The sequence below is a fragment of the Amphiura filiformis genome, unplaced genomic scaffold, assembly GCF_039555335.1.
Source record: "Amphiura filiformis unplaced genomic scaffold, Afil_fr2py scaffold_135, whole genome shotgun sequence".
NCBI lineage: Eukaryota > Metazoa > Echinodermata > Ophiuroidea > Amphilepidida > Amphiuridae > Amphiura > Amphiura filiformis.
In genome coordinates, this window is record NW_027305599.1 from 52,538 (window position 1) to 72,504 (window position 19,967).

General features: G+C 38.5%; 1 protein-coding gene across 1 annotated transcript in view; it reads right to left on the reverse strand.

Annotated features, from left to right (window-relative positions):
• The window catches only part of LOC140145103 (cubilin-like), a 114,951-nt gene that overhangs the window by 42,049 nt on the left and 52,935 nt on the right, over nucleotides 1–19,967 (reverse strand). Inside the window, exons 10-11 of the mRNA XM_072166882.1 lie at nucleotides 15,988–16,044; nucleotides 5,596–5,946 (exon numbers count right to left, since the gene is read on the reverse strand). Coding sequence (XP_072022983.1) covers nucleotides 5,596–5,946; nucleotides 15,988–16,044 — 408 coding nt within the window. The remainder of the gene's footprint in view (nucleotides 1–5,595; nucleotides 5,947–15,987; nucleotides 16,045–19,967) is intronic.

The window sequence follows — 19,967 nt, forward strand, 5'->3', positions numbered from 1 at the left end:
CTTGTCAGAAGATGTTGCGCACTCAGTGGGTGCATATACAACAGTGATGCTGAGCTGAGGGTTGCCATGGAATGTTACAAATAGTATCCTCTCGGAAACAGCTTCAACACTCTTAAGACATCTGTGAATGTGCTTGGACATGACCAGACCAACTCCTTCGTGCCTTTGCTTGGTAGCAGAACTGAATAATAAAACCCAGTTCCTATCATCTGACCAAAGTTCATCGGTTGGGCTTGGTGTAATGAGACGATGTTCTTGAATTCCGGCAATGTCAATACCTGCATCAGCACAGCCCATGAATAGCTGATGCATTTTCCCTTGTTGATTTACAGTACGGACATTATAAGTAGATATTACAAGAGGATGAGGACAATTGAGATGTCATCGCACACCGACATCGCCCGGTTAATAATTACATTATACAGGGTGTCCCAAAAAAAGAGGCCCCTCATTGCGTCCTCTTTTCTCCTATTTTTGAAAAGTTGATCAAATATATTTGGGTATGTAAAGAAATCTTGAGTCGTTAGCTTTAATAAACCAAAACAATTATATCAATCGGCTCACAATAGGCATGTCACAGTGGCTGCACAATAATTCTGCTACACTGTGCATGCAAGCATAACAGTGAATTGAAAAGGGCGCGCTTCAAATTTGGCCAATTTTAGAAAACATCCATGTCGATAAATGAATTTCTTCATTTATCCAAATTGTTTAAATTTTTAATATATGATGTGTGAAGCCTTTCCGAGGCTAACATCGGGTCCTCAAATATTAAAAATTGTTTTATTTAAGAGCTACTGCCTGTTTTTATGGATTTTTGAAGATCGCTCATAAATCAGTAAATATAGGCCTATTGAAGTAAAGGAACTACCACCATTTAGCTGAAATACTAATCTTTCTTAGCATGTAAATTAATTCCGTCGACAACAAATGAAACACTTTCCTAAAACCAGTTGAAGCAAAACATTAATCAATGTTTTTTTTAGGGAGTAATTTTCCAAACCACAATAGCTCTAAGCCATTGTGTGTGTCCAAGGCCATACTATTTTTGTATACGCGGTACAGTAAAATTGCTGTTCACTTTACCGATTGTCCTCCCTTGTTAATCCAGATGACAAAATGTTAATTTAAAGTCTCATTGCAACTGAATTTTAATTTTTACTTTTCGGACTTGGCTTTGAGTAATGGTGACACATACCATGTTTACAGTAAAAATGAAAATTATATTCTAGACACCGTCAAAATGTCAAACTTTTTATTTTTTTTGTATTGTTTTTAAATAATTAACTGCAGTTCATTTATTCAACCTCATAACTTAAAAAAATTATGATGAATGAACAGACGTTCATTAAATATTGAAAAAACCCTAAAATTACTCATGCCTAATTTGCATAATAATAGCATAAATACATAATTAGCTGTAATTACCTAATTTGCATAATTAATTACTTTTTGTTATCAATTGAAAGAACGTTGTATACATATGTGTGCAAAAAAAACCGCACCTTTATATCATGTACGGTTTTCTATTGGCATCAATTTTGCATATTAATTAGCTGAACTTAGTCATTTTTTGAGATTTAATTTGTCTGCAGATTGGCCGAAATTGCTAAAATAGTATATTTGGTTAATTTATTATGATTATTCAATGATAGATTTTTTAATTTTGTTTTCTGTAACGAAGTCAGGAAAGATAGGCATTTAACATGTGATATTGAAATTAACGCTGCTTTTTCAAGCAAGCGTCCAAATATACTCTTCAAAATCTCGAAATGTGCCAATTTTGTCATTACAGCCATTTGTGGCAGGATTTCATTCCATCTACGAGCATCTTTAAATTGACACTACATCACAATGCATTGACCGATTTCAATTCTGTTTTTTGATTTTTAAATAACGTGTTTCTGCTGCGATTATTTTTGAGGTGATATGCCTACTCACAACTTTTGAAGATATGCTCTGTAAAAGAAATGTACCCGTTTTTCAATCTGCCCACGGAGAAGGTTTGGCTACTTCAAAGATTGAAAAGGAGTGCACATTCCATGCATGAATATCAAACATTCCTCAATGATAACTTTATGAAATAACTTTATTTATGGAATGGGCTTTACCGGTGGCTTTATAGGCAATTTTGTTAATAGTGTCATTAATTTGTGGGTAAAATGGATGCCGAATGGGACTTCTTTTGCTTTACTTGCAATTACTTATTTTTTCTTGGCCTTTTTGTTTGATTATGTTTCTTACTTTCTTACTTTGTTGTTTCTTGCTTTTTTTTTTTTATTTACAACATAAGTCATTTCTCTTTTTAGGATAAAAGGTAGTCCTAAAAGGCTGTTTGGTTTGTCTTTGGTTCTTCTGAAGTGAGTTTACTGTGCTGCTCTGCCCTCTACCTGGTTGCCTCCTTGGCGAATACAGGTTTCAGCCCTGGTCCTCATTGCATCAATTGCGTTGCGTACCATCCTTGTGCGCCGGATACTTGCGAATGCATTCAGTAATACGTTTGCGAAGATCTTGGATTTTGTCACAAAGGAAACAAAATCAAGTGTTGTGAGGTCTGGTGATCGTGCAGGCCACTCCACAGCATGAGCCATCCTAACCACTCTGTTTGCTATCCGTGGACAGAGTGCAAAACGGGTACTTTTATTCAAAAGAACATATCTTCAAAAGTTGTGAGCCGATTGAAATAATTATTTTGGTTTATTAAAGCTAACAATTAAAGGTTTCTTAACATACCAAAATATATTTAATCAACTTTTCAGAAATAGGAGAAAAAGAGGGCGCAATGAGGGGCCTCTTTGTTTTTGGGACACCCTGTACAGCAGAGGCACTGAAATGAATACCCGGGATCGATACACGTGAATGTGCTATGCACGATTTGATATTCAAACGATAAATCTTTGGATACCGGGGTAGAAAATGATGAATATCTCCCGTAATTTATTTAGTCTAAAGAAACCAGATCTTGTTCCTTGCACTTGAATATATGTGTTCAACGGATATGATAGTCGTTAGCTTGAGTCTGATTGGGAACCAACTGCATTAGATGACTTTTAAGTTATGTCTCAGAGCTGCCAGTTTAAAAAGTTAACCCACTGTCTTTTGGGCATTTTAAAGAAACACATACAAATTTGATTACCAGTTGATTACAGTACTGTTCTTATCCGTTCTTTTCTTTTTGTAGAAGGCGAGATATAAGGATGGGGACAGAACGTTTTAAATGACCCTCCTAAAGTTAAACCAAAAGAAGATACCAAAGAAATGAAAAGAAGCTCAGATCATTTTACTTTAAAAAAGGAAGACAAGGCAGATATCCAAACCTACCATCCAATCAGGCTTCTTTCACATGTGTATAAGATATTCACGATAATTATCCAAAGCCGATTGAAAGCTATATTAGATCAAAATCAGCCTAGAGAGCAAGCAGGTTTTAAGAGAAGATTTTCAGCCACAGGATCACATAATGCAATAAAACAACTGATTGAAAAATCAAAACGAACACCAACTCGATTTAGTCTTGTATTCATAGATTGTTAACAGGCATTTGACTCCATAGAGCATACTTATCTAACCGCCCAAGAGCCACTCAAAAAGCACATATCTTCCCCTTCCTGTATCACTAACCGCCCAGAGCTTCTAAAGTCTTCGAAAAGTACATTGAGGGGTAACATAAACAGAGGATCCCATGGGTTGTGGTAGATTTACGCACAAAAAAACGCATTAAGTTCAAAATCCTCTTATACATCTACAAGTCACTGAATAATCTGTCACCAATCTACCTGTCTGATTGTTTGACGATCTATATCCCAACCAGAGAGGGTTTACGCTCGGCGTTAGACACAACTCGTCTAGTTGTCCCCAGGAGTAACAGATTAATTGGTGATAGGTCTTTCAGTGTACTGGGGCCCAAACTGTTTCCCCCCCACTGTAGATAGTTTCAAGAGTAACCTAAAAACTCACTTGTACTGATTGTTGCTGTTTTAAAGCCTTTTTTCAGGTATTATAATTATGTTTTTGTATATATTTTGTATCTTTGTAAAGTGCTTTGATCAGGTTGGAAAAGCACTATATTAAGTGCTGTTATTATTATTATTATTATAAAATTGTCCCTGGAGTTAGGTATGAATATGTTTGATGTATTGAGAAAGACTGTGATAAATGAAAATTACATCGTAGATGACATATAAACAGATGGCACCGCCAGAAGATGGGCAGGACACTTTTAAAAAACTGCATGAGGTAACAGTTGGACGAAGAGACTCACAAAGTGACATCTGAAAAGTAGACGGGGGACGATGGAGTGTTATTGACACCACCACCTTCATGAGTACAACAGCTTGAGTGGCAAGGAACAGAAACTGCTGGAGGACTTTACACAGCAGTGGGTGAAACAGCCTGATAAACTCAACTTTAATATCTTTGACGAAATTTGAAGGTCATTTTAAGGTTATCGGGGGTCCTGGGGTCATCTGAGGATCAAACGTTAGTTTGTAAAGCACACTGAGAAACACTTCCGTTTGTAACGCGCTCTATAAGTGCATATTGTTATTAAATAACTTTCAAGGCCATGTGGAAGTCATCTGTAAAAGTAAAAATTGTGAATTTTCTTGAAACTTGGTGGAATATTAACGGGGCGTGGGGTTTTGCGGCTACGTGCCGCTATATTTGTCAACGTTTGCGTCTCTTTACTCAAACAATTAAAAGATCACAATCTGACTATCCCTTTGCATTCTTTCTTGACTGTTATACTGCAAAAGTTTTTTTAAGGGACCTACACGGTAATGAAAGTGTGCTGTTTGCGGGACATTAATGAAATGACAATCATCTGATTTGGTTACAACGTTAATAGTGTTTTTGCACACGCTAATAAATAAGTCTAGTAGTTCTGTATAGGACTAATACTAATCTGTGATGTATCTTACCTTCATCCGCCTTATCAATGACAAATACTGAAAACCCCGATTAGTGCCGGATTGTCCAGTTATAAAATCAAACATTAAACTCTCGTTCAAAGGATATTTCAGCTGGTTTTTAATATGGGTTTCTGCTGGCATTAGGGACCGTTCACAAACACTTGTCAAGGGGGTCTGAAATTTTTTGACCCTCCTAAGGGGGGCCCTGAAAAAATTACCACAAATTTCCATGGAAAAATTGAGTTTATATGCTTTTCTATGGGGTTGACCCATAATTTTCATGTCAAAAGGGGGGCTGAAATTTTCGAGGTCTGTAAAGGGGCCCGAAAAATTGTCGCAATAAAATTTTTTTGCATCAGGCCCCCCCTTACAAGTGTTTGTGAACGGTCCCTTATATCGTTTGAAAATCCTATTTTCGGCATAGTCCCCATAAGCTTTTTATGTTTCCGATTGTTTATTACAACTATTTCGTTATTAATTTGACCATTTTATGAACAGACATTTTAGTAATAGTAATGTAAAATAACTTCTTATTTTCCCAAATCTTTGATACGTCATAATGTATTTTAATCATGCACTCAACCTTCAATATGATATATAATAAGGTAGTACTTGAACATAGACATGAACCTGTACAACCTTTTCATGTTGAGCAAGTAAATAAACATTATGTCTAGTATCTTACCTTCATTCCCCGCATCCATTACAAGTAATGAAAATCCTTGAGATGTCCAGCCTTGTCCAGTTATAAATTCGAATATTAAACCTTCATTCACTGGAGATATGATACGTCTCTGTGGCGTTACCGTATCGATATAAGAAAGAGCTCTTGGATTGGTGGTAATTCCTACATACAAAGTGTCGTCACCGTAATGATCAACATCGAAGTCTATGAATTGAACTAGAACCCTGCGCATTGGTGCTGGATTCACGCGCCATTGACAATGAAGGTTTTGTGTGTAATATGCCGGATAGCTAGATGACTGTATTGTAACAGCGGCATTCAATGTCAGTTGAGTTACCTCATCCGGACAACCTATGTGAGAGTACAATGTATAACAAGCAAATAAATTATCGATGTTCCGATCAAATTTAATTCCGAGAGGTAGGAATAACTTTAAAAGTTTTAAATTTTAATCAAGCCCTTAGTTATCTATTAAGTCAATTGGAAATCAACTGACTGGATTATTATCTGGTCTTCACCACCACCACGACCATCACCACCATCTACACAATAACTACCACCAGCACCTCCTGCACCACCACCACCACTAGCAGCAGCAGCACCACGATGAGAATTACCACCACCACCACCACCACCACCGCCAGCAATAGCAGTATCAGCAGCGCTGCCACCACCACTTCCACCACCAAAAAAAACCCCAAAACGGTCATTTTATTATAGAGATCTTTGGGAAGCCCGTTTTGTTAACACAAATTGTTCAAGTTCTGGTAAGGATAACATAACTTTAGATGCCAATTTGTCAGCTACTCATAATCATAATATCATTGAAAATGTTTCAAATAATGCTGATACAGGTTTGAGTTTTAAAACTACATGTACAACTAAAGACACTTGTAATAATGTTCACCAAAATTCTATTTGTGATGTCAATGACTCAACTAACACTATTGTTACCAACTCTATTAATTCACCTCATCATCCTGTCTCAAGTGTTACCAATTATGCTCTCGAAGTCACTCCCTCTCATCCCAATCATCCATTCACCCATTCTTATTCAAGTGTTGTTAATGATATTGACATATGTAGTGCTGATACAAGTAATAATAATACAAGTACTGTGTCTGTATGTTTAGAAAAAGTTGATGTATGTATTAATAATGTTCATGTAAATGATATACCAAATAATGTTCATGAAAACTGCTCTATTGCAATGACGTTAATTATGCTTCTGATTGTGATTGCAAATCTGATTGTTCTGTTTCTGATTACAGTGTTTGTAACCATGAAAATCCTGGTATTACCAATCATCATTGTTTGAATGGTTCAATTTCCATGAACAGTAGACAAGTTGATCCTGATCCCATCACAATTAATGTGGATACTGATAATATGTGCAATGATACTTCTGTAAATAGTAATAATCTTAGTTGTAGTAATTTTTCTGCTCGTGACGACAGTATTTCGGTTTTGTATTTTAATGCTCGCAGTGTTAAAAATAAGATTCCTGAAATTCAAACCCGTATTGTTCACGATGATTATGATGTTGTTGCCATTAGTGAATCCTGGCTTGATGATTCTCATTTAGATGGAGAAATTTTTCCTTCTTGTTACAGAGTGTTTCGTAATGATAGAAATTCTCATGGTGGTGGTGTTCTTTTGGCTATTAAGGAAGGTCTTTATCCAGTTGATAAGTGCGAATTTGACACAGACGATCATGAGATCATTTGGGCTGAGTTCAAAACGCGTAAGGGTAGGGTCTTAATTGGTGTTTTTTATAGGCCTCCTGACTACCCGAAGAATTACATGGATTCTCTTGATGACTATCTCCTTAAGATTCATGCTTCCAAAAATAATTTTTCTCTCATTACACTTGTTGGTGATTTTAATATTCATATGGATTGGGTGGATGGTGAACCATCTAACTTAAAAGGTGCCCTTCCTAATCTTCTTATTGATTGTATGAATTCTTGTGGGTTTACTCAAGTGCTTAATGAGGCTTCTTATGTCACTCGTAATGGTAATGAGCACTTCCTTGATCTTGTGTTTGTATCTGATCCATTGTATGTTAAGTCATGTGCCCGGGGGGGGGGGGCACTCACATTTACCAGCTATACGGGTATGTGCCGCGGCGACGACCCCCTTTTTCAGAGCCGCTAGCCGTTCCTTAGACCCTCTAAATTCATTGATTGCCCGCTCTGAAGCCCCACAATTTTTCTAGCCGTTCCATAGACCCTCAGATCATCGATTTCCGCTCTCATCGGCATATTGATAGGCGTGTTTTCTGTCCTACTATTTCAAGCCCAAAAGCTACTTTAAAGGGAATTTTCCATAAATTTCTTCCCCATCGAAACGCATAGGAATAAGGTGAACTTTGGGCGGGATTTTGGGCTCCTTTGTAGTGGCAACACTGGTTGGTTGTTTGTAAACAGTGATCAGGCCTGACAGTGATTGCAGCACTGCCGACGCGAGTCAGTGCCTCCAAACGCGCCTTCAGCTGATGAACATTTTGCTAGAAATAAATGATTTTGAGATCTCTTTTGGGAATAAAATTGCCAAATATGAGGAAAAGTACCTCAAATAATTATGTACACATCCTTGCAGCTGGCCTAAACAGTGAATTAAAAGGTAATTTACGATCTACTGGTCTAGTGGAATGGTGTCAAATTCTGCACACTTCACTCAATCATCTCATGCAGTTCAATGTACGGTATAGTCGAAATGTTTTTCTTTTCGGCACTGAAAAATTTCTTATGGGTTTGTTTTTATGGTGGGCTTTTATGTAAATGCTGCTAGCTGCTGCTATAATTATCAGTAGGTCTGCAGGGTCTAGTATAATATTGATTCGAAAGCTGTTTTGCTTTGCTGAGATTTTCATCGTATTAGGCCAACCAGACCTATTTTGCATTAATGGTTTTCCTGATTTAATAATTTAATGCACAATTCAAAGTGAAATCGATTCCTGCAAAAATTTGTGGCAAAAACGCAATGAAATTTGGCCTGCATGGTAATTAGTTACCGAGATTTTCAGATTTTGGCGGCTGATCAGTTCCCAAGACCCCCCCTTTAGGCCGGTCAAACAGTTCTCAAGACCCCCCTTTTTGACCGGCCGATCAGTTCCCTAGACCTCCTTTTTGACCGGCCGATCAGTTCCTTAGACCTCAAGTTCGAAACTGGCGGTGGCACACCCCTACCAAAAAAAAATTTGAGTGCCCCCCCGGGGTCATGTGTAACTTCTTTCAATGTAAATGATAAGTGTGATCATAAAGCTATTGTATTGAATCTTAATTTGCATACATTGAAAAGTAAGGCTGTTGATAAACCCGTTTTCTGTTTGAATAGGGCTAATTTTGGTGAAATGCGTGATATTATTTCAAGTAGCCCATGGAATGTTTGTAATATGATTGATGATATAAGTAACAAATGGGACTTTATTGAACATAATATTAATGCTGCTGTTGATAAAACAGTTCCTAAGAAATTTGTTAAGAAGGGTAAGTCTGTTCCTTGGATGACAAAGGATATTAGGAAATTATGTACAAGAAAGAAGCTTATGTACAGGAGGTTTAAGAAATCTGGTAGTCATGTTGCTGAGCAACAATTTAAAGAGTGTAGTAGGAATTCGAAAAAAGCTATTCGGACTAGTCATTGTAATTATTCTCTTGGTATTTCCAAACAAGCTAGGAGCAATCCTAAGAAATTTTGGAATTATGTAAGATCTAGTTCTAAGAACTCTTCCCAGCTTTCATTTACTACTGATAGTGGTGATTTGACTGACCCTGATGATATTGCTTGCGCTTTTAATAAACATTTTTCAAGTAACTTTGGGACATCCTCTACTATTGATGTAAATTGTCTTCCTAACTCTCCCCCCTCTCATGGTGGTGCTTGTCTCTCCTTTGACATGTTTTCTGTTGATGAAGTTGTTGACATTCTTAATGGGCTTGATACCAACAAGTCTCCCGGTCCTGATAGTATTCTTCCTGTTTTCTTAAAATCATGTGCAAGTGAATTAGCTCCTGTTTTGTGTACCTTCTTTAATGAATGTATTTCAAAGGGTGAAATTCCATCTGCCTGGAAGTGTGCAAATGTTGTGCCGCCTATTTACAAAGGTTCTGGTAAGCCTAAGAATGACATTTCGAGTTATAGGCCAGTTTCCTTAACAGCAATCCTTTGTAAGGTCCTGGAAAGATTGGTTTGTAAACGTCTTCTTGGTTATCTTGATGAGCATGGCATTCTTTCAGATAATCAATTTGGTTTTCGACATGGTAGGAATTGTGAGCAGATGTTGGCTAAGTTTGATCATTTTCTCAGTGGTAACCTTGATAACAGCAAATATTGTAATTTGGTGGATGGGATTTTTCTTGACTTTAGTGCTGCTTTTGATAGGGTAGATCATACAATTTTGTTGCAAAAGCTTCATTACCATGGTATCAGGAATAATGTTCTTAACTGGATTAAAAGTTTTCTTTCAGATAGAAAACAGAGAGTTATCTTTGGCGGAGCTAAATCTGATTGGGCTTCAGTTACATCGGGAGTTCCTCAAGGTTCTGTTTTGGGGCCCATCTTGTTTCTGTTATTTGTAAATGACATTAATGAGAACCTGTCCACTCCCTTATTTCAATTTGCTGATGACCATACACTTGTACGTTCTATTCGCACTTTTGAGGATCACCTTGCTCTGCAGAAAGATCTTGACAGAATTCACAGGTGGACCATTGAGAATAATCTCCCCCTTAATGCTTCTAAGTGTGCTGTTGTTCATTTTTCGAGGTCTAGGGCTTGCAGTCTTTTTACATACAAGTTAGGTGGTATTCCAATTAAGGTTGTTGATGAGTATAAACTACTTGGTGTTGTTTTCAACTCTTCCTTATCGTTCACTTCACATGTTGATAATATCTGTAAAAAGGTTTCTCGCCTAACTGGTTTTGTCATCAGAACTTCTCGCCATATGCACTTCAGTGCTCTTCTGCATCTATTTAAAGCATTGATACTCCCTCATCTTACATACTGTGCTGTAATTTGGAATCCTTGTCATACTGGCCTGCTTGATAGGTTAGATAAGAGTCAGAGAAAGATTTCTAAAGTCTTGATGTATAGGAAGAGGTGTCCTTCTGATCTTTCATATGAGTCTAGATTAGACGAATTTGGATTACTTAAAACATGCGACTTATTTGATTTGTTAAGGTTGATCTTCTGCTTTAAATTGATTAATGGAATTGGTCCTTTTTCTTCCTTTTGCCAATTTTTCAAGCCTTCTAAGGTTAAAGAGCTTAGATATCTCCACTGTAGTTCTCATACCAATGCCTTTTTCAATTCTGTTTTTGTTTCCTTTCCACGTTTGCGGAATGAACTTCCCACTGATGTCCGCTCTGCGCCCTCCCTTAACTTGTTTAAGGCAATGTGTAAAGAACATTTTATGATGTAATTATGTTTTTCATATGCATGTATATCTAAAAATGTTTTGGAAACTTACATAGTTCCAATAGTTGTATAATTTGAGTTACATGTAGGCCCACTCTAAGGTAGTAACATTGTTCACATGTGTATTAATTTATTTTGCTGCCGCGGCCTATCTTGTGCTCTGTTGATACATCCTATGTGCATATGTTATGTCTTAGAGTGTTCACTCTTTTTTTTTTCTAAAAATGTTTTTTATTTTAATGTGTACATGTATCTTGAATTTATTATTATTTTTTTATATGTACTTATAATCAGGAAAGAAGAACACATTGTGTTTGGACTGTTTAGTCTATTTCTTCTTTCCTGGATTGTCATTTAAATTGCTTTTAGTGTTTTTTTTCATGTTTGTAATTTGTGACAATTGAAATAAATATTATTATTATATTATTATTATAGGTTAACTGGGTCTATAGTCTAATCAGAGTTTTTAAGGTTAAATGGTGTTTCTTTCTTTCTTTCATTCTTTCATTCTTTCATTCTTTCATTCTTTCATTCTTTCATTCTTTCATTCTTTCTTTCTTTCTTTCTTTCTTGACAGGGGCATACTCTGGCTATTACATTTAAGCTTAAAACGCTGTTTTGTATTAATGTGTGTGCAATTGATAGATTTTCACGTCACCATACTCCATCTGTTTGTTAGCTTCCCAAGTGGACTACTTACTTTGACTTCATTATTTTTAACTCTATGGAGGAGAGTTAGGCCAATTTCTGGCCTAACTAAAATTGGTCATGATGTAATGCTTCTTTAAATGGATCTGGCTTGTGATTGGTCGCCCAGATCTCGCTATTGTTTTAATCCTCCGGGCACGTGCTATTACCATTGACTACATCGTACATAACAATCTATGAAATTTTGCGGCACGTTTGTGGTGACGCGAAAGTTAATCTCTCAGTGGTGCATGGACGAACACGTCTAATACTAACATTAGACGAGCGCGTCTAATACTAACATGCTGAGTACTTGTGGTTACATTGGATTGAGAAACAAGTATGATTGACAGTGTGTTTTAGAGACCAAAGTCCCGGGGTAAAGTTCTGCTTAAAAGTCAAAGTACATAGTCAAATTTTCGCGATCTATAAACTGGTAGATTCAAAAATCAGGAGTTTAGTATTTAAGTGAGCCATTATAATTATGCAAGATATGTTGCATTCAATAACTTTTATTGTCCCTAAAAATCTAATTATATAAACTCTTTATGACCAGTTTACCATTAAGCATGCACTTTAATTTTAACATGTTTAATAAACATCAGTATATTAAATTTTGAGTTCAACGGAATGCGTTCATCATGATTAAATAATAATAACATTTAAAAAAATCAAAATTCGACTAATGGTCACCCGGAACTTTTTCTTTTTGCAATGGGATATACAGCCTGTCTCAAAAAAAATTGTGCAAGTAAAAAGCGCCCTCTTTGGCAATTAGAAAATACAGTTGTGACAGGATGCTAACATCAACATCAAGGGCGTAGTCTTAGCTCTCACATGCCGTTTGTTCTGTTCAATTTGCTTATTTTAATCTCGAGATATGTTTAGTTAACAACGAAAGGCTAAAATCACATTTGTGCCCCTTTTACTAGGGAAGATGGCTGTACAAGTAAATCAATGTTTGCATCAAATTTGTCAAGAGTTCCTTCGTGAAATCAAAAGAATGCATCAATACACAACAATACGAAATGGTTTTAATTGTTTTTACTGTTTAATCATGATACTGGTATAATGATTCTCTTTTTCTACATAAAACCCTAAAACCGATTAAAAGATAAATAAATATTTCACATTCTGCTGTAAAATTAAATACATGTGCATGCCAATGATTTTATCATGGTTAATACTGTTCTCTTTATCACTCAAGACATGTTAAAAGAAAAATAAATAGTGCACACTTAAATAGGTTAATGAACGCGTATTGCTTGTTGGGAGAGAAATTAGACAAAAATGTACGCGCGCCGAAGGGGGAGTACATTAGACGCATCAACATCAGCTATCATTGATTGTGATTTTACCCTTTCATTGTTAACTAAACATATCTCGAGATTGAAACAAGGAAATTGAACAAAAAAAACGGCATTTGAGAGCTAAGACTGCACAATTGACGTTGATGTAAGCATCATGTCACAACGGTATTTCGTAATTGCCAAAGAGGGCGCTTTTCACTTGCACAACTTTTTTTTAGACAGACTGTACTAGCATACACTAAAATACCCTGCAAAAATCAAGGCTCAACATAAATTGCCATCTTGTTATGCTCCCCCGGAGAGATCCCTATTTTTGGACCGCGCAGCTCCGAAAAACCCTTGATCTGATAATTTCAGATCTAAAAGACCCCTAAATTACACATTCCTCACATGTTTTTTTCAGGCGATTTTCAACAAACAATTGCTACAAAATATATGTGCATATACAGTTTATTAGTGTGATTGTTGGTATTAATCAGGTCTAGAATTGAACATTATATATATAATTAAATGTTTTGTTAGAAATATTAATAAATGATCACATCAAACAACCGTGCGCCAAATTGAAGACAAATGTGTCCTATTACCAAACCGTACCAAACGACGATGCACATTAGAACCTTTGGTTAATGTTGTCCCGGTATCACGGTTGTTTGATGGCATGTAAAACATAGTTTTTTTAAAGTAAAGTTGAATACCGATGGCGCTATTTATCTTAAATCTTGTTTATATCTTTACATTTTCTTCATACAGGTGCTGATGTTATCAACAACATAGGTACGGTGGTCCTCACTGATTTCTCAAAAGCGTTCGACATGGTTGACCACACTCTCATGATTGAAGTTTATTCATTTAGGAGTCAGGGGGGGGGGGCATCGTACCATGGTTGTGTGATTTCATCAACGAGCGTGTGCAATGTGTTAAATATAATCAGTCATTCTCAGATTTTAAAGTATTGAAAGGGGGGCTTTCACAGGGAACAAAAGTGGGTCCTCTGGGATTTCAAGCCATAATTAATGATGCTGCCACTGATCTTGCCCCAAATTCTAAGTGTTGGAAATATGTGGATGACCTGACACTTGCTGAGAATCGCACTCATTCCACTTTCGCAATGGACCAGTGACACAAACTGTGTTTGAATCCCAGCAAGTGTCAGGCCCTCCAGGTGTGTTTTAAAAGAAATGTGCGTCCATATGCCTTGGAGATTAATAACACCCCTCTTGATTATGTTAACGATGCAAAAATTCTTGGCATATGGATTCAAAACAATCTTAAATGTGACAAAAATATCCTTGAAATTACTAAAAAAAGGCCAACCGCAGGCTGTACATGCTGCGCATGTTGAAAATTTGGTTTTAACCATCAGGAGTTTATTACAGTATACAGAGGGTACATAAGACCTCTTTTAGAGTATTGTGACATAGCATGGTACTCATCTTTAACTGCTGGCCAATCTAAATCACTTGAACAGCTGCAGAGAAGAGCTTGCAGGATAGTCCTGGGCAGGAATTTCACATCTTATTCTGAAACCCTGAGTGATTGTGATCTGGACTCTCTCTGTGACAGGAGGGTGGATCATTGTCTGAGGTTTGCCGAAGGGCTCTCCAATAATTCCAGAACAAATGATTTACTACCCCCTGTCAGGGGCAGAGTCCATGGTCGCAACCTATTTATACCCTCACCTCTCTCCTGTCTTTCTTTCCTCCTCCTCTACCCCTCCCCCTTTCTCTTCCCCACCCCTTCTATCTCTTTTTTTTTTTTTAAAGTGGTGTCGTACACCCTGATGACGGCCCTGCTGAGATCAGTGAGTCTGCGGTCAAAGTTTGTTTTTATCACTTGAAATCAAGTTCAAGTTCAAGTTCAAGTTTATTTCACCATCATATCATAGTTATATACAGTAACAAAAAGTCGAGAAAAGGATGGTAGGACAATCACAAGAGCAAAGCTCGAAAGACGTGATTGCCCTCAGTGACAAAAAAACAAAAGGACGCCTACAGACAACAGACAAGGACGGGGGTGAGAAACGGCAGACTGACAGGACTAGTGCAGACAGACAAAGACGTTGGCAATGGCAATGACATATAAAAAGTCAAGAGAAATGTATAACTTTCAGTATGTGTGTTAACTTACAGTACAAGGTGTCCCAGAATGATTTATACCGGGAAAGATGGAATTTTGTAGCTATGAATGGCATTTCTTGCTGGATATCATGATATTTATAAATAACTTATACCTGCGATCCCGGGGGGGGGGCACTTCCATGACAGATATGCATCATGTGCCTCGGGATAGACCCCGTTTTCAAACCGGCTTGTAGCCAATGACCCCCTTTTTTGTGTTATGGTCCTACCTATTACCCAATGACCCCCTTTTAAAAAATTCATGTACTCAATGACCCCCTTTTTATATTTCCTGCTATACCCAATGACCCCCTTTTAATTCCCAAATTTAGGTGGTATTTGTGTTCTCCTCCAGAAATAATGAGATTTTTCACATTTCCAAGGTGGCCAAGTTGTTTTTACGCAGTTTGGCACTTATTTATGTGTACTTAATGATACTCTTTTGGCAATCCTGTACTCAATGACCCCCATTTTACTTTTTGTTACCCCAATGACCATCCTTTTTCAAAGTTTCATACCGAATGACCCCATTTTTATTCAGGTTGTGTACTGAATGACCCCATATTTTTGTAATTGTACATTTGACCTGAATGCCCTCTACTTTTAACATGGCCGAGGCACATCCCTGCTATTTCAGATAGGGAGTGACTCCCCCGGGCCTGCGATGCAATTTCAATCTTGTTACAGACAGCAAGTGTGAAGGATGGGACATAGCATATGGTTGATTTTCGGTCTGTGCTGAGTCAAAATGAACATGCAACATCCGCCAGCTTTATTACTACCAACACCAGAAATAATGCTATCAGCACAACCACAGCATTGCCTCGCATATACCTAGAATATACTGTACTTACCATAGCAAGCGTATGTTTCATTTAGTATCTCCAAACCATTGGGGCAAATGTCATAATCTAGTAAAAGAAACAGTTACAAGATGAGTCATTTATTAGCATATTATGTTATAGGCCTATATATGTAAACTTCCGGGCAAACACCGTAAACCTTATTAACCCTACACCTAGTACAAGCAAGTTCTAACTTTTACCAAAGATTCACAAAGCTGGCATACCAGGACGTTGCCCAACAGAGCGGATATCGCAATATTTAGATGAGACCCTTAGACCGATCGTCGAGTCCATTCCTTCTTATGTCAAGGACTCACAACATGCCCTATGGATGTGAAGTCGTTATACACCAGTATCCCACATGACGAGAGACTACGAGCTTTATGTCATTTCCGTGAGACGTAAGATCCAAGAACCATCAACTGACAATATTTGCCGACTTGCTGAGATTGTTCTGAATCTCAATTACTTTGAATTAAATAGAGAGTTTTACCTTCAGACCCAGGGCGTAAAGATGGAATCCAGATTCGGACCGGTATTCTTGTATCTTCATGGATTTCATTGAACAACAGTTTCTACAACAGTATAAGGGATCAAAACCTCATCTATTCCTCAGATACATTGACGACATAATCGGCGTCGCTAACTGCACAGAAGAAGATTTGTTACACTTCATGGAATTTGTCAATCAATTCCACCCGGCGCTTAGATATACCTGGGAAATCTCCAACGAACAGATCTGTTTTCTCGACATCATAATCACCATCGATGGCAATCATCTCTGCACTTCAGTACACTACAAGAGCACTGACTCCCATTCGTACTTGACCTACACATCATCACATCCAAAGTCATGTAAGAATTCCATACTGTTCTCACAACTTCTTCGCCTGAGACGACTATGCAGCAGTGAAACCGACTTCAACAAGCAATCTTTGGACATGATCCAGTTCCCGACAATTTAAACTCGGTATTACAACGGGCTCATACCATCACCAGAGAAGAGAGCCTTCGCACCAAAGAGCGCGCCGACAATCACCAACGTCCCCGCTTGTACTCATACATCATCCAGCCACCGTTGCAGTAAGTAATGTGATCATGCGCAACTGGAAGATAATTAGTGATCATCCTACAACCGCTGATATCTTCAAAGAACGACCCATTGTGTTCTACCGTCGCGACAAGAACGTTAAAGATCACCTTGTTCGCTCTTCATTACCACAAACAGGTGAAGAGACGGTAGCAAACCACGGCACGGTAACCTGCAAGCGACGCAGATGTAACACCTGTCACCATCTGAGGAGAAACAACATCGTAACGGGACCCAGGGGGGTGTACCATATCAAGAAAACATTCAGTTGCGTTTCAACACATGTAATTTATTGCATTGGTTGCAAACGCCATCCCACCTGTCTGTATATCGGGGAGACAGAACGTAGGCTGGCCGACAATTACAGAGCACAGACGTGGTATACTTCTGCGTGACATCTCCCGACCAGTCCCGAAGCATTTTACTACCAGTGATCACACCTTGGATGACGTTGAAGTGACAGCAGTCACTTAAGTTTCAGACAGAAAGAAACTGATCCAAACTGATGGAAAAAAGAATAATTTTCCATCTTGGGACACTTAAACCCAACGGCATGAATTTGCAATTTAATGTATTCAACATAAATAAATGTGACTCTTAATTTCATCCTTCATGCCTCTCAGTAGTCCAAGAGTTGCGATCCGAGAACCTGTTTTCGGTTTTGCGTATTTTCTGCGCGCTTATGCCATGTGCGATTCACGCTCTCACACTACACGCTCACGCTTTTCGGCGCACGCACTTAACGCACCAATCTTTTCTTTGGTTGTTTTCAGGTACGCGGATCGCAGCTCACACTTGATAAAGGCATAGGGCTGAAACTGCTTCAAGAGGCGCCGAGACTATGGGAAAGTACAGCAAGTTTTTCACAGCAGAGATCGGGGATGCCACTACCAGTCTCATATGATCGTATCATGGACATTATCATATCACATCACATAGGAAATAATGTCTGAGTATTATCACCAGATTTGCACAATTTATCCTCTACAGATCCAGAAAGGTCCTGTTACAATGGTCTATGAACAGGCTGTATGGTGAAAACAAGTTTGTTCACACGGCGGAAGAATAGAAGTCCAAAGCTCTATACTGAAACACATTGTCTTGAAATGGAACGGCTTGTGTTGGTATTTGTGCATTCGTTGCGTGTGGGTGACATTGTACGTAGATACACTCACTAAATTGACTGCCCTGTTTTTGTTAGGTGGGTACTACAGTGGGCATACTGCCATGTCATATCGCCGTCCTTCTCTACTGCTGTCGGGGGTTGAACTTGCCCAGAACAGTGGAAGCACATGTAGACAAATCTACCAGAAGACCGTGCATCCTGCCCAGAGCTGCTGAAGTGTGTATGTAGGAGCGGGTGTACACATGTAGAGACTGCAACTGTGTACGAGCACATGCAGGTGTCAGCCCTTACCCCACCAAGGCTGCCCTGTTTTTCCTAGGTGGGTACTACAGAGGACATACCGCCATGTCATATCGCCGTTCTTCTCTACTGCTGTCGGGGGTTGAACTTGCCCAGAACAGTGGAAGCCCATGTGGACACATCTACCAGAAGACCGTGCATCCTGCCCAGAGCTGCTGAAGCGTGTATGTAGGAGCGGGTGTACACATGAAGAGACTGCAACTGTGTACGAGCACATGCAGGTGTCAGCCCTTACCCCCACCAAGGCTGCCCTGTTTTTGCTAGGTGGGTACTATAGAGGTCATACCGCCATGTCATATCGCCGTTCTTCTCTACTGCGGTCGGGGATTGAACTTGCCCAGAACAGTGGAAGCCCATGTGGACAAATCCTTGAATTATTTTACATATTTAAGATGCCAAAATTGCATGGTGTAACAGTTTTGAAACCAACAATAACTTTTTTTCTGTTTATCTTACCTTTCCATCCCACTGAATGACTATGAAGACTTTGAACCTGAACATTAAAAAAAAGGAGGAGATATTCTGATGCACAATAACTGTTAAATTTGCTCTGAAATGAGCTAGGGGATTTTATTGACAAGAAGTATATTTCCACGAGCAAGGTCTTCTATTGACAAAAAGACGGTTTCGTTTAAGTTGAGTTAATAAGTCAATCCCAGGTAGTCTTCTTTATGTACTCAGATGACTGCTATGATAAAACTGGTTTCTAAGGATCTAATATGCTGGTGTGCATTTTGTAGAGGACTGTCGCTGCAGCCACTTCGAAGGGCCTTCATAGGATAGAGTCTAAATCCTAGAGTGGTGGCGCTGACACTCATCCAAGACAGTGAGGCGTATTCTATCACACTGCGAACTTGAGCCTTGTAAACGACTGCTCTGCCTCTGACATCAAGTTTATTTGCAACTCTCCTCAGAGCGTCCAGCTTCTGTCCTGCTCTGGATGAGACGTTAGAAATTTGTTTTGTCCAGAGAAGCTTGCCGTCGACTGTGACTCCTATGATCTCCTGTTCCTTCTTCTCACCCAGTTTGGTGGTACCAAACATAACATCTAGCTTGGTTGGATTCCTCTTTCTTGATATTGTCATTTCCTTACATTTCGATGGCTTGAAGGTCATCTTCCATCTGTCTGCCCAGATCTTCACTTTCTCCGGGTCTCTGTTCAGGCTATGGTTGTCTCTAGAGGTGGAGTCGTCTGCGTAGAATTAGAGTTGGTTTTCACACTCATCACCCAGGTCATCAATGAAGAAAAAGAACAAAAGTTTTTTCCATGGGGAAACGATGCATTGATGAGGAAGTACTCGATGACTGGCCAGATAAGACAACTTTGATGGAACGATCTATCAGGTAGCTCCTAATCCAGGTAAACAGATTGCCGAATATTCCTTTTGCTATGAATTTCAAGCAAAGGCCATTATTCCAGACCTTGTCAAATGCTCATTTGATATCCAGGGCAATCAGGCGCACTTCGTTGCC